Source organism: Pygocentrus nattereri, chromosome 2 (genome assembly GCF_015220715.1).
Source record: "Pygocentrus nattereri isolate fPygNat1 chromosome 2, fPygNat1.pri, whole genome shotgun sequence".
Lineage (NCBI taxonomy): Eukaryota > Metazoa > Chordata > Actinopteri > Characiformes > Serrasalmidae > Pygocentrus > Pygocentrus nattereri.
This window is the reverse complement of record NC_051212.1, coordinates 18,596,204-18,609,358: the sequence shown is the minus strand read 5'-3', so window position 1 is coordinate 18,609,358 and position 13,155 is coordinate 18,596,204. Positions and strand designations below refer to the sequence as shown.

The 13,155-nt window shown below is 39.6% G+C and overlaps 1 protein-coding gene, 1 long non-coding RNA gene and 3 other non-coding genes across 5 annotated transcripts; 4 read left to right on the top strand and 1 right to left on the bottom strand.

The window, feature by feature from the left end:
- Positions 1–833: 833 nt before the first annotated feature.
- LOC108410823 lies at positions 834–2,088 on the bottom strand. The gene is made up of 3 exons (XR_001856516.1): positions 2,006–2,088; positions 1,090–1,221; positions 834–987 (listed from the first exon to the last, which is right to left on the bottom strand). It is a non-coding gene; the product is annotated as an uncharacterized LOC108410823 (long non-coding RNA).
- Positions 2,089–2,144: 56 nt separating this feature from the next.
- LOC108442815 lies at positions 2,145–12,583 on the top strand. The gene is made up of 5 exons (XM_037535158.1): positions 2,145–2,288; positions 10,033–10,254; positions 11,615–11,869; positions 11,954–12,080; positions 12,525–12,583. Exons 1-5 carry the CDS (start codon positions 2,258–2,260, stop codon positions 12,532–12,534), a joined length of 645 nt encoding a protein of 214 aa, XP_037391055.1. The 5' UTR covers positions 2,145–2,257; the 3' UTR covers positions 12,535–12,583.
- Positions 2,495–2,685, top strand: LOC119262704. Its single transcript, XR_005129843.1, has one exon. It is a non-coding gene; the product is annotated as a U2 spliceosomal RNA (small nuclear RNA).
- LOC119262669 lies at positions 4,821–4,984 on the top strand. Its single transcript, XR_005129808.1, has one exon. It is a non-coding gene; the product is annotated as a U1 spliceosomal RNA (small nuclear RNA).
- On the top strand, positions 5,829–5,992 carry LOC119262688. Its single transcript, XR_005129830.1, has one exon. It is a non-coding gene; the product is annotated as a U1 spliceosomal RNA (small nuclear RNA).
- Positions 12,584–13,155: the final 572 nt, after the last annotated feature.

The window sequence follows — 13,155 nt, the reverse complement described above, 5'->3', positions numbered from 1 at the left end:
AAGGGCTACCAGTTTGATACACACTTTTGAAATAACAATTTACCTTTAATTATACGTTATTATTGACAATAGTGAACGAAGTACGCAAACCAGGTACTTGAATTAAAGCAGAGATACCCAAGGTAAAATATTCCTCCAGTAAAAGTAGAAGTTCCTCCCTCTAGACTTCCACTTGAGTAAAAGTACAATAGTATTTGCCTTCAGATGTACTTAAGTATCGAAAGTAAAAGTACTAAAAGATTAATTATGACTCTAATGTCCTATTACTGTTTTTGTAACAAGACCCTTGCTTCATTAACTTATTTGAGGCGAAAATACTCCAGTGTCACTCTTAGTAAACAGTCACGACTGCATATATGTACATATTTCTATATTGTGGTCTATTTACACAAAGTTAGGTTAGTTCCATCATTTATGTTGAATAGACTCTCCCAAAATGTTACGCTGCTGCGCTGACGTGTGCTTGCACTGGGTCGGTATGACCAACAGGTCAAAACAAGCTCAATGCAAAGTGTGTGCTGGGCCCTGATTGGTGTTCTTGCTCTGTGCTTCTTTCATTTTGACATGTCATGTTTTTATACACACATAAACCAAAAGGAATGACAGATTGACAGACCATGTTGGTGACCCCTGCTCTAAGGTGCGTAAGAACAAGATTTCCTTGAGGAAGACTGAATCAATAGGCCTTGCTCTATAAAAATAGACTGTAGTAATATAAAGACTTAATCTTAGAGAGCACCAATTGATTTATATCATGTTTGTCATATTAGAACGAGTCCAGTCCAGTCAGGACACTAGCCAGCTGTGAATCATTTTCAGACAATCAAAAAAGCTATTAATGAAGCTATGATTTAATTAAAACTACTAAAGTTTACACACATAGTACATACAGGCACTGTTTGGTTTATTGCAGGACCCAGTCCTGGAGATATACAACCCTGGAGAGTAGAGATCCAAAACAGCTGGCTGGCTTTTTTTTACATGTGCCTGTAAAAAAAAAAAAAAAAAAAAAAAAAGAATAGTTGCACTAATAAAAAGACAACCCAAAATGATTCGTTTCCTAATGACAATCAGGTCCATGTCACTTACTTTTGACTCTTGTTTTATCATGATTGGACAGGGTGTGAGCTGATGAGCTGAGGGGCGGTGTTGGGGAGTTGACTTTGACTTTGTTCAGGCGAGGAGCGAGACGCGTCTTCGTCTTCTAAAGATGATGATTTCCTGAAATGTTCACATTGGCACAAGTAAGTAATAATAGCTTTTATTAATGCGTGTAAAACAATGTTATACAAATTTTAAACGCCCAGCGCTAATAACGCGACGTCAGCGTTAAAGTAATCAGCGTAGCTAACGAGCTGCTCTAGGCTAAGCTAACTACTTTAGCGGCGCCGCTATCAGGCCCACTCGAAGTGGTTAAACGAAGCAAGAATACATCGATAAAATACATTCTGTTAGACTTTAAGCCACGACTTTCCCCGTTGCAGCTTCGGTGGTTTAACAGCTTCCCACGGATAATTTGCCCTCCGGAGCTCTGTTTTTATGTATTTTCCTGTCGGTAGTTGGTCGGCCTGCGTTGTTTATGCTAGCCAATTAGCTCGCTAACCCAGCTAGCGAGGAGAAGTTAACTTAGCTAAACTGGGAAGACGAGGCTTCTGCACCTCGTTCAGGTAAGACATTTACACCTGTTGCTGTATTAATGTCAAGCTAACGAAGTGTTCTTAATATTTTATGCATGATGTAAAACGATACATGCTAAGCAAATGGCGTTAAAAAATCTGGCTAACAGCAAATGTTGCCATTCAAAATGAACGAGCGGGATTCGGCAGTTTAACGTCGGCCGTTGCGTGTTTGAGTCGAGGAACGTTGAACGCTTTGAAACGGCCAGATAACGCTGTAATATTTTGTGATCATAAATCCTGGTTTTCATGTGTATATTCTTCGTTCAACTGAAAATGAAACTGTTAAATGGTGCGTGTGCAGTGGTGTATGGTTTAAATGGTGTTACCGAAGCAATGATGAGATCTGCAAATCGACAGCTTGGCCTTCCCATTTCTGAGAGGCTCCATGGCGACATTTCGCCTGCAATACCGCCTTTGGCCACTGGCAGGCAAGCGGTGCTGTCAGAGCCAACGTTTGTCGTCCTTTAAAACGGCTCCTTTAAGGTCTGTGACTTTATTAGCGAGAACTACGTATTCTCGTTTGTTTTGTCCCAAGTTTGCGATATCTTATTTCTAAACTTACATTTAAACAAGCTTAAATGTGCTTCGACGATTCTGATTGGACCGCTGGTGAGCTCATGATAATTTTCTCCGCTTTCATGTTTTGGCGTCTGTGCACGTTTGAGTCCCTTTATTCTTCAGAGAGCTTGAGCGTAAAACGGCACGTCTGTTGAATTGTGTATTTTTTGGCGATGACGATGGCCGAAAGCGTTATTTACCGCCCCCGTGCAATCGACTTTCAACAGTGACTTGCTTCGTTGTGGCGCTGTTTCAGTATCGCTTCTCGGCCTTTTGGCTAAGATCAAGTGTAGTATCTGTTCTTATCAGTTTAATATCTGATACGTCCCCTACCCGGGGACCATATATTAAATTGATTTTTGGAGCAGGGAGATGGAATAGGGGCTTGCTCCGTCCACTCCACGCATCGACCCGGTATTGCAGTACCTCCGGGAACGGTGCACCCCCCTCTGTTGGTGAAAATAAGAATCGGTATTTATGTTTAGCGCTTTTAACGTGTTATGTATGTGTGTTAATACACAAATCGTTCCTGATGTTTTCGTGTTTTTCCGCAAATATCACGTCTAAGCTGCATGCCGAGGTAGGGCTATTTGATATAATGATGTAGACGCGTAAGTGTTGACTATGTAGCAATGAGGGGCTGAAGTAGTTCTCTCTATGCAGTTGCTTTGCTTTTTTGTTTACTTGGCTGTTTTGTTGATCTCATTGTGTGTAAATGCTTCTGTAAATAAAGAGTGAAGGCTAAATTTCTCTTACTGTGAGGTACCATGTTGTTTTGCCTGTGTCAAATCATCATTGTTAACCGCTTAGTCCACGTAGGGTCGCAGTCCTGTGTCAAATGTTATATGTAAATTGAATATAAATATTAAAAAAAAGTTTAAATGTCTTTGAAAAAGTAGGACTGGAAAAGCAATAGGAGAGCTCCTGTAGTGCATCATGTCTGTCATAACAGCTGGAGGCTTTTTCCTTTCTGTGGTTTTCATGGTCCAAAGAACAAGAAATGGTAAAAAAAACACTGCCTTAATATCGTAGGAGTTGTGCTAGGAAAAGTCAGACATGTTCCTGTGTGTTTTGACTGTTGTGAATGTAGATACTTTAAAATAGAACTGTGTCCATAAAAAGAACAATATTTAATAACATAAACAAGCCTGTGTATTTGTTCTTGTGTATATAAAACATCTATAAAATATTTTACATATTTGTATATTTATAATTAAATGTTAGTTATATAAATTATATACACAAATTATATACACATGGTAATAATCTGCGAACATGCAGCAATATGATATAAACATGCAGCTAGTAACTCGAAATGGAATGTTTACACAAGTCTTTGGCCTAATTTGAAATACTTGGAAAAAAAACTGCGGTTCCATTGACTTGCATTAAAAGTAAAGTGTGTTTTCCTTCTTTTGTAAACTTACCATTTCGGGGAAGTTTTCTTCAGACAACAGCTTTTATACACAGCAAAATAGTTTCTTGTAGAGCAGGAAGTATATTTAGATTCATTTTGTTGTGTAATTAATTGAGCGCGCTCCATCGTAGTGAATAGTTTAGCCAGTAGTGATTTCACTCCCCAGTGTGCGTAGAACTCACATACCTGGCAGAGGAGATACTGTGATTAAGAAGAAGGTGGTTCACCCAGGCTCAGCCATTGCTCTTCTGGTCATGCTGACCCCTGGAATCCCCCAGACTTCACTGTTTAAAAGAAGACTTTGCTCATGTGGTGATGTTTTTGCGTGTTTGTAAGGGGTTAAGTATGCTAGTGTCTGTTATAGTTTAGTCATTTAGTATTTTTTACAGTACAAGATGATGAATGTTTAGTGAAAATAAGATTCATAGGGAAGTCTCTACCATTAAGTGAACTGTGGAATTGTGTTCATGGTCTTCTGTATTTTTTGTTTATTTTTTTTACTAGTTTTTAGTGTTTTATGATGAGAAATAATGTTTTGGTCCACAATTTGACAGAAAAGCTTGGTCATATGGAAAGCTTGTGGCTGGTCCCTTTTTATGACACTTGAATCTATTGATGTGTAAGAAAATGAATGAAGGCTTTTTTTTTCCCTGTTTTGCTTTGCGTCAGCGTATTGCTTTGTCTGTGGTGACTCTTGTGGATTTAATGAATACAGAGTAACGGGAGAGCGCCCCTAGTGTCTGATGTCTGTAATAGTGGGTGGAGACATTTTCTGTCTGTCGATTTCTGTGGTGCATAAGATGAAAAGCAGCCGTTATTTCTCCTTTTTTTTTTTCCAAGATCAGCTGGCTTCCATGAGTTTAGAGCTCATTTAAATGCCATAATATATAAAAGCAAAGGAAACAAACACTTGAGTAGAACGTTGATATGTTCAGAAGCAGTGCATCATGGGAAGTGGTGTTCTGACTTTTATTCACAAGTGAAACAGCCCAATGTTCTGTTGTGCGTGTGATATCCATGGATAAAGCACCATGCAGTATGTGGCTTTTTTGTTTTTGTTGTTTTTTCTTGGTTTCATCATTTGGTTGTGTAATGACTGAATTGTCCACCATCACTGTGAATAGTACAGCCAGTGGTGGTGATGCTCACCAGTGCGTGTACAACTCATACTTACCTGGCAGGGGAGATACCATGATCAAGAAGGTGGTTCACCCAGGGTGAGGCTCAGCCATTGCACTCCGGTTGTGCTGACCCCTGCGAATTCCCCAAATGTGGGAATCTCGACTGCATAATTTCTGGTAGTGGGGGACTGCGTTCGCGCTCTCCCCTGATTTCACTGGTCAAAAGAAGACTGTTTATATGGTGGTGGAGGAATTATTAGAACGGCATGTGATCTTTTGCTATAGTTGTTATTTAGTATAACTGTATGGGTTGTGGGATCATGTTCATGGCTTTCTCCGTTTATTTTATCTACCAAGTTTTTCGGGGGGACACGACTTTATATTGATAAATGGTTTTGTCCACAATCTGGCAAAAAAAGAGCTGTGAAATACATATGTAGAGAGCTTATCTTATTGTATTAATTTTTTTGAAGTCTCTGGTTATTTTTATGACTGTGTAATGCTCTGATATGTAAGAAAAGTGAATGGGTTTTTTTTTTTTTTTTGGCTTTGTTGCAGCTCGTTTCTTTGTCTGTGACTAATGCATGTGAACAAAGAGTAAGGTGAGAGTGCCCCTAGTGTGTGATGTGTGTAGTTGTGGGAGGAGACATTTTCTTTGTTTTTTTTCTTTGGTGTGTGAGAACAGTGAAAGCAGTGGTTGTAATTTCTGACTATTTATTTATTCAGTTTGTTTGGCAGTGATTTTATTTTTTATTTTTAATTTTATTTAGATGCACTAATATAAAACCAAAGAGAACCACAAGACCAAAGAGTTGTGAGAGGACAAATTGAGAAGCAGTGCATCATGGGAAGTGGTGTTCTGGGTCTTATTCACAAGAAAAACATCTACATATGCTTTTGTATGTACATTTATGTACTATGCAGTTCGTGTGCTTTGTTTATTTTTGTCATTTATAGTTTTCCTTGTTTTGTTTATGTAGTGAATGAATTGTCCACCGTCACTGTGAATAGTACAGCCAGTGGTGGTGATGCTCTCCAGTGTGTGTACAACTCATACTTACCTGGCAGGGGAGATACCATGATCAAGAAGGTGGTTCACCCAGGGTGAGGCTCGGCCATTGCACTCCGGTTGTGCTGACCCCTGCGAATTCCCCAAATGTGGGAATCTCGACTGCATAATTTCTGGTAGTGGGGGACTGCGTTCGCGCTCTCCCCTGATTTCACTGGTCAAAGGAAAGACATGCAATGATGTGCTAATATCTTTTGTAAGGAAATGTGAGGATTTTTAGTTGTTAAAAAAAAAGAGGGCTGTTTAGTGTAATGATGTCCAGGTCTTTATTATTAAGCAAATTGTGAAATCGTCTTTATTTTTTCCCCATGTACCTTTTGAGACTTCATCTTGAGTAGTTTGGTACACAGTCTGACACAATATGCATGCAGAAAACCTCTGGGGTTTTTTTTTTCGTGGGTTTTGTTTTCTAATTTGATTTATGTATGACAATAGATTTGATGTGTAAGAAAAATGTGTAGGCTTTTAATTTGTTTTCTCACAACTTGTGTGGTCTCTGTCACCTCGAGAATTTCATGCACATGGACCAAAAGTAACGGGTGAGCGTCTCTGGAGTTTTATGTGGCTGGAGGTTTTTTCTTTGTCAATTTCTTAAATGCACAAGAATTGATAGCAGCAGTTGTTGTAATTTTGGCTTTATTTATTTCAGATTATATGGCTGTCCTGAGTTTAGTGCTCATTCAGATGCCCTAATATGAAACCAAAGAGAACGATATAGCTGCAAACGGCAGTGATATGGTTTTAGCCACCTAGGCCTAACAAGGCCTGATTTAGTTTGGGACTTATCTATAGAGAGAAGAAGAAAAATGCATGGAATTCAGAGCTTCTCAAAAGGCCTTCATTTGTCAGTGTCATTCGGAATTAATTCATAATTTCAAATGTGTTAAGTGGCATATGGCAGCCATATTGTTTGTATAAGTCAAGATTATTTGCTTATTATTGAGGTTCAGACTCTTGTGAGTTTTTTGATACCAGTGGTGTGAGAATTGAGAGAAAACTGACTAGTTTGCAAAAATGTTTTGCACATTTTCAGTTATGTGAATAATCTAACTGGGCGGAGGAAAAAGTCCCAAATTACAGATTATTTTGTTTTGACTGAAGGGATCGGTGTCTAAAAATTTTGCTTTCGAAGTTAAAAGGTCGAACGTGCTGTGCAACTGCATCCCTTTTATGCCAACTGGGCTTATTTCAGCACATGAGTAGTGGGAAAGAGTACCATCTGTTGACGAAGTTTCATGTTTCATGACCTACAGTTTGGTTTGGCCAGGTTATTGTAGGGAAGAATCATCATAACAAGAAATACAGCGGTGAGCAGCAATAAGTGGATTCAAGTATGTATGAGGAGTATGAGCCCTTTTGCAGTTTAAACCAATTGGGCCTAAGAAGGACTATCACTGTTTGGGCCTTATTTATAGGCAGGGAAAATGAAACTGAAAGGAAGTCAGCTTATCAAAAGGCCATGTGTTGTCAAACAGTGGGCAGAGCAATTTAAATAAGTTTACATTCATTTGTGCTGGTCAAAGGTTTGTAGAAGATGCAGGAATACATCAACATAGATGTCAAAACTATATAATTTAATGGCAAAATTTCTCATGGTTGTGTTTGCGAAGTGGTTTGGTTCTCCATATGTAACCTCTTTAGTATGTATGCCATAATGAGGCCCAGTGCCACCCATAGGGGGGCCCGTTTGGCATAGAGCAGCCAAGTGAAAGTGGGTGACAAGGTATCCTGAATCTGATGGCATTGATTGTTTATCTGTGGACTTTGTAATAATATTGTGTTTTAGTGCTAAAGCCACCCCACCTGAAGAAACTTGGCAGACACCACCAGAATGTATTTATTTGACAAGCCTATGACGTTTTGAGATGATTGAACCAAGGACTGATAAATTTGAAGCAATTGAAGCTAGCAATGTCATGGCTACAGTGATTATTTGATGGAGCAACACCATGTTAAGTAATAAAGGCATTTTTTTTCCCAAAATGATTTACCTAGAGAGGCCTGAGTATTTCTAGACCAGTTGAGATGAAAATCCAAAGAGTAGTTGTAAAAGAATTATGAAATTATTGTGACCTTGATATCTCCTTTGTCAAGTAGTTACTAGTTGCAGAAATTTCAGCCTGATTGGATTTACAGATTGAGGTATTTAAGTTACAGTGCCCCACAATTGATATTCATATTGAGGAGTACATTCAGAGGTAGCCTATTAAGTTTCAAATTTTGATGAAGCATTGAGTTATGGAATTTTTGAACTTATTAATTATTTCAGATGTGTTCATTGGCATATGGCAGCCATATGGTTTATAAAAGTGAAGATTTTTAATAGTTATTGAGGTTCTGGCTTTTCTGAGTGTGTTTTGACACTAGTTGTGTGGGAATTGAGCAAAAACCCTATGACTAGTTTGCAAAAGTAGGTTTTGCATATTATGCATTTTTTGTGAAAAATCTGTGTGGCCAAATTACAGATTATTTTGGTTTGACTGAAGGAATCAGGGGAAAAACATACCCTGTAGGTCTAAAATGTTCCTTTTAGAAGTTAAAAGGTCAAACATGCTGTGCTGCACAACTGCATCCCCTTTATGCTGCCTGGGCTTATTTCATGTGCCTGAGTAATGGGAGAAAACTTCACAGATCGTACTTTCTTGTCTCTGGGATCTACTATTTGGTTTGGCTAGATATTTGTAGAGAATAATCAGATGAATAAAAAGAAATATCTGCTGGCAGCAATAAGCGGGTTCAAATACACATCAGCAGCCCTTTTACAGTTTAAACTAGTTAGGCCTAACTTGGGCCTAAGGATGCCTATAAATAAAACCCGAGCAGTGTTCGGCCGAGAGAAATGAACAGACAGGATGGACATAAACATACATAACATAACATACAGTGTGTTTTAAACGTGTTCACGTTCATTTGTACTGATCATTAAAGGTTTGTAGAAGAGGCAAGAAATTGACAATATAGAGGTCAAAACTACATGATTTAGTGGCAAAATTTCTCACAGTTGTGTTTGCAAAGTGGGTTGAGTTCTCCATATTTAACCCTTTAGCATGTATGCCCAGGGCATCCGTAAGCGGGCCTGTTTGGCATAGAGAAGCTAAGTGAAAGAACAGGCAGTTACACTGTACAATGAAATTCTTACTTTGCTGTTCCTCCATTCACCAAATATAATCTTAAGAGAATAGAGAAAAAAATAAGAATAACTCTAAAAGCAATAGTACAAATGTGCAGTATGTGCAAAGTTGAAATAAAATTAGTTGCATGTGCAAATATGTAGAGCAGTTGTTCATAAAGTGCATCAAGTAACCGATGTGAACAGTAATGTTCTGTGCAAGGTATCGATGTTAACAGTATTGTTCTAACAGCAGCAGCAGTAGTATTATAGGTAAGGTGCAGTTATTAAGTGCAAGGTTGGCCAAAGTTAAACCAGTTCATGATGGGAGGGGGGGGGAAGAGGTAGTAAGTGCAGAGCCTTTCTGTCCTGAGCAGTAGAGTTTCCATACCAGACCGTGATGGAGTTGGTAAGAACACTCCTCACGATCGTACTCCTGTAGAAGGTGCTGAGAATTTTGGCTGGCATGCCAAATTTCCTCAGTCTTCTCAGAAAGTATAATCGCTGCTGGGACTTCCTGATGTGTGTGTTGCGAGACCAGGTGAGATCCTCACTGATGTGCATGCTGAGGAATTTGAAGGTTTTCACCCTCTGCACCTCAGTCTCACCAATGTACATGGGTGTGTGCAGCTTAAGCTTCCTCCATGGATCAACAATCATTTCCTTGGTCTTGTCTGCATTCAGGGAAAGATTATGACACCAGGCCACCAGCTCAGCCACCTCCTTCCTGTACGCTGTCTCGTCCCCACCAGTGATCAGTCCAACGACTGTAGTATGAGCAAACTTGATGCTGGTGCTGTTCTGGGAGGCCACACAGTCATAAGTGAAGTGTGTACAGAAGGGGGCTCGGTACACAGCCCTGGGGGACCCCTGTGCTCACTGTTCTTGTGCTGGATGTGCGGCTGCTGGCTCTGACTGACTGGGTTCTACCTGTTAGAAAGTTCAGCACCCAGGTACAGAGGGCGGGTGTCAGTCCGAGGGTGAGGAGCTTTTCCTAAAGGTTGGTTTAGGATGACCATGTTAAATGCTGAGCTGCAGTCAATGAAGAGCATTCTGATATATGTGTTCTTGCTCTCCAGGTGTGTGGGGGCTGTGTGGCAGCGTTCACTGCGTCGTCTGTGGACTTGTTCCGACGGTGTGCAAACTGAAGAGGGACTGTAGTGTTTGGAATGGTCTCCTGGATGTGAGTCTTAGAATATATCTAAAGCAATACATGAAAATGGGCCAAAGATGCAGTGCATTTAATGCAACGAACTATTCTGCCATGCTGAAATACAGGACCATGTGGACCAGTGCAGCTTGTAAGAGACTGTCATTACATATACAGTATCTTTTTGTCCAGAGGCCAAATTTATCAAAGTGTCTTAAGAAAAAAATGACATTTATATTTCATATACCTTTTTAAGAATACTTATTTTCTTTTCTTAACTATTTTCTTAAGTGTCATTCTAAGAGCAAGTGGTATTCTAGAAAATGTTCTTAAATGTTTTCTAAATATTATGACAGCCTCAGTTTAGTGCCTACATTTATCACAGACATTGCCTCTGCTACTCCTGCCCATCCTGTTTCTTCCACCATTACCTTTAGTTGTAGTTTGCTAAAAAAAATTTATCAACTATCGGTTTGATGTTTTTCCTACATTTTGCTCCCCTTGGTATTTTGCTCCCCTTACATGGTAAAATGCAATGTAGCCCACATAAGAAAACAATGAAGATTTTTCTTTTATTGAGAAAATAATGAAGATTATCTTAAGAGAATACCTGAGATTATTATTTTTATTTTTAACAGTTGCATTTCAGGCCTCATTCATCAACTGTTCTTTAGCAGAAATTTCTTCTTAAAATCCACTTATGCAGCTTTGACAAAGATTCTGCTATTCACCAATGTTTTCTTATTTGGGATTTCTTTTTAGGGAAGAACAGAATACACACTCGAGTACAAAAGTGCAAACAATTCTGTGGGTTAAGAACGCATCATAAATCTGTCAACTTTTACTTGGCATCTATTTCAAAAACAAATTAAAGAAAAAAAGTAGGAAGATGTTGGGGAATGAAAGTCCCTCTCATGAACTTTTAAGTGTTTGTTTTCCTAAGAACATCTTCATTGTTTCCTTATGTGGGCTACGGTGCAGTTTACCACACATCATAAACAACGCATGAGAGATTTTGAATGTGGATTAACTTCATTTCTGTTTAGTTAATCCACTCAGAGGAGCAAAAGAGAGGAAAATCATCAAACCAGGCATTTAAAAATTTAGTAAACAAGAACTAGGTGATGGTGGAAAAAAACAGGGAAAAGGCCTCATTGGAAATTATGATAATTGAGTGGTGACAGATGAGGATGGGCAAGAGGAGCAGAGACTGTCTGTAAATTTAGACTCTGACTTCGTCAGTTCTTACAGCCTAAGAAAGTATGGGTCTGTTAGAAGGTTGAAAAAACATTTAAGAATATAATAATTTCAAGAATACCATTTGTTCTTAGAATCTCTTAAGAAAATGGTTAAGAAAATAAAATAAGAATTCATAAGAGGTTATTTGAAGAGTAAAAATTTTTCATAACTTTTTTTTCTTCAGAATGAAGTTCTGAAAAAAAGACACTTTTTGACTCTGGCCTCCTGTCAGACAAACATGGTCCTGCATGAAAATTAAACTTATATTTCAGATCTGAAGAATATAGAAGCAGCAGACAGACAAACTAACCAGGAGCAACAGACGTTGGAAGTGAGACACAGATTAGATAGCCAAGGACTACCCTCAGATGACCGAGGCAGGCACAGTCATGTTTCGGCTTTGGACATCAGTGGAAGACGAAGTCCAGGAAGACATTGTGCAGCCCTGGAAGACGGTGGCAGCGACAATTCAGAGCGCCGTGGATCGGTCTTAGAGGCCAGAGGCAGGGGCAGTCTGGATAGTCATGGTTAGGACTCACATATTGGAAGTAACCAGAGTTTTGCTGATTGCACATATTTCTTTTCTCACTTCAAGTTTGCATTTTTTGTAGATTGGAAATTTGAACCAGACTTGAAGGTGATTTCACAAGAGATCCGCAAGAGAGAGAGAGAGAGAAATGCTGACGTTTTACAAAAGGCATATTTGCTGGGCTCGTCCATTTTCAGTCATCCTCAGGGGTATGTACAGTCTGTGCTTTCACTCTAATAGACTAAATAGACTGTAATAGACTAAAAATAAAAAAAGCAGCATGCACACTACAATGTCAGTACCATGTCCAAGGACCAAGGGCCACCACCCAAATAATCTATATTCAGTGGTGGTACTTTGGGATCTCTCTTCAATAATAAATGGCTTGGAAGGGGGGCTGGTGTGTGTGTATACATGTATGTATGTACTTATATATGCATACATATGTATATGAATGCATGCATATATATTGTGTGCGTCTGTATATATATATATATATATATATATATATATATATATATATATATATATATATATATATATATATATATATATGTGTGTATGTATATGTGTGTGTGTGTGTGTGTGTGTGTGTGTGTGTTTATTATTATTATTATTATTATTATTATATAATCAATGCCTTCATCTTGCAGGAACTGCTGACACACTCCAGCCACATGAGGTCTAGCATTGTCCTGCATTAGGAGGAATCCAGGGCCAACCACACCAGCATATGGTCTCACAAGGGGTCTGAGGATCTCATCTCGGTACCTAATGGCAGTCAGGCTATCTCTGGCGAGCACACGGAGGGCTGTGTGGCCCTCCAAAGAAATGCCACCCCACACCATTACTGACCCACTGCCAAACCGGTCATGCTGAAGAATGTTGCATGCAGCAGATCGCTCTCCACGGCGTCTCCAGACCCCGTCACGTCTGTCACATGTGCTCAGTGTGAACCTGCTTTCATCTGTGAAGAGCACAGGGTGCCAGTGGCAAATGCCAAGCGTCCTGCACGGTGTTGGGCTGTGTGCACAAACCCCATCTGTGGACGTCGGACCCTCATACCAACCTCATGGAGTCGGTTTCTAACACATGCACATTTGTGGCCTGCTGGAGGTCATTTTGCAGGGCTCTGGCAGTGCTCCCTCCTGTTCCTCCTTGCACAAAGGCAGAGGTAGCGGTCCTGCTGCTGGGTTTTTGCCCTCCTACGGCCTCCTCCACGTCTTCTGGTGTACTGGCCTGTCTCCTGCTAGCGCCTCCAGCCTCTGGACACTACGCTGACAG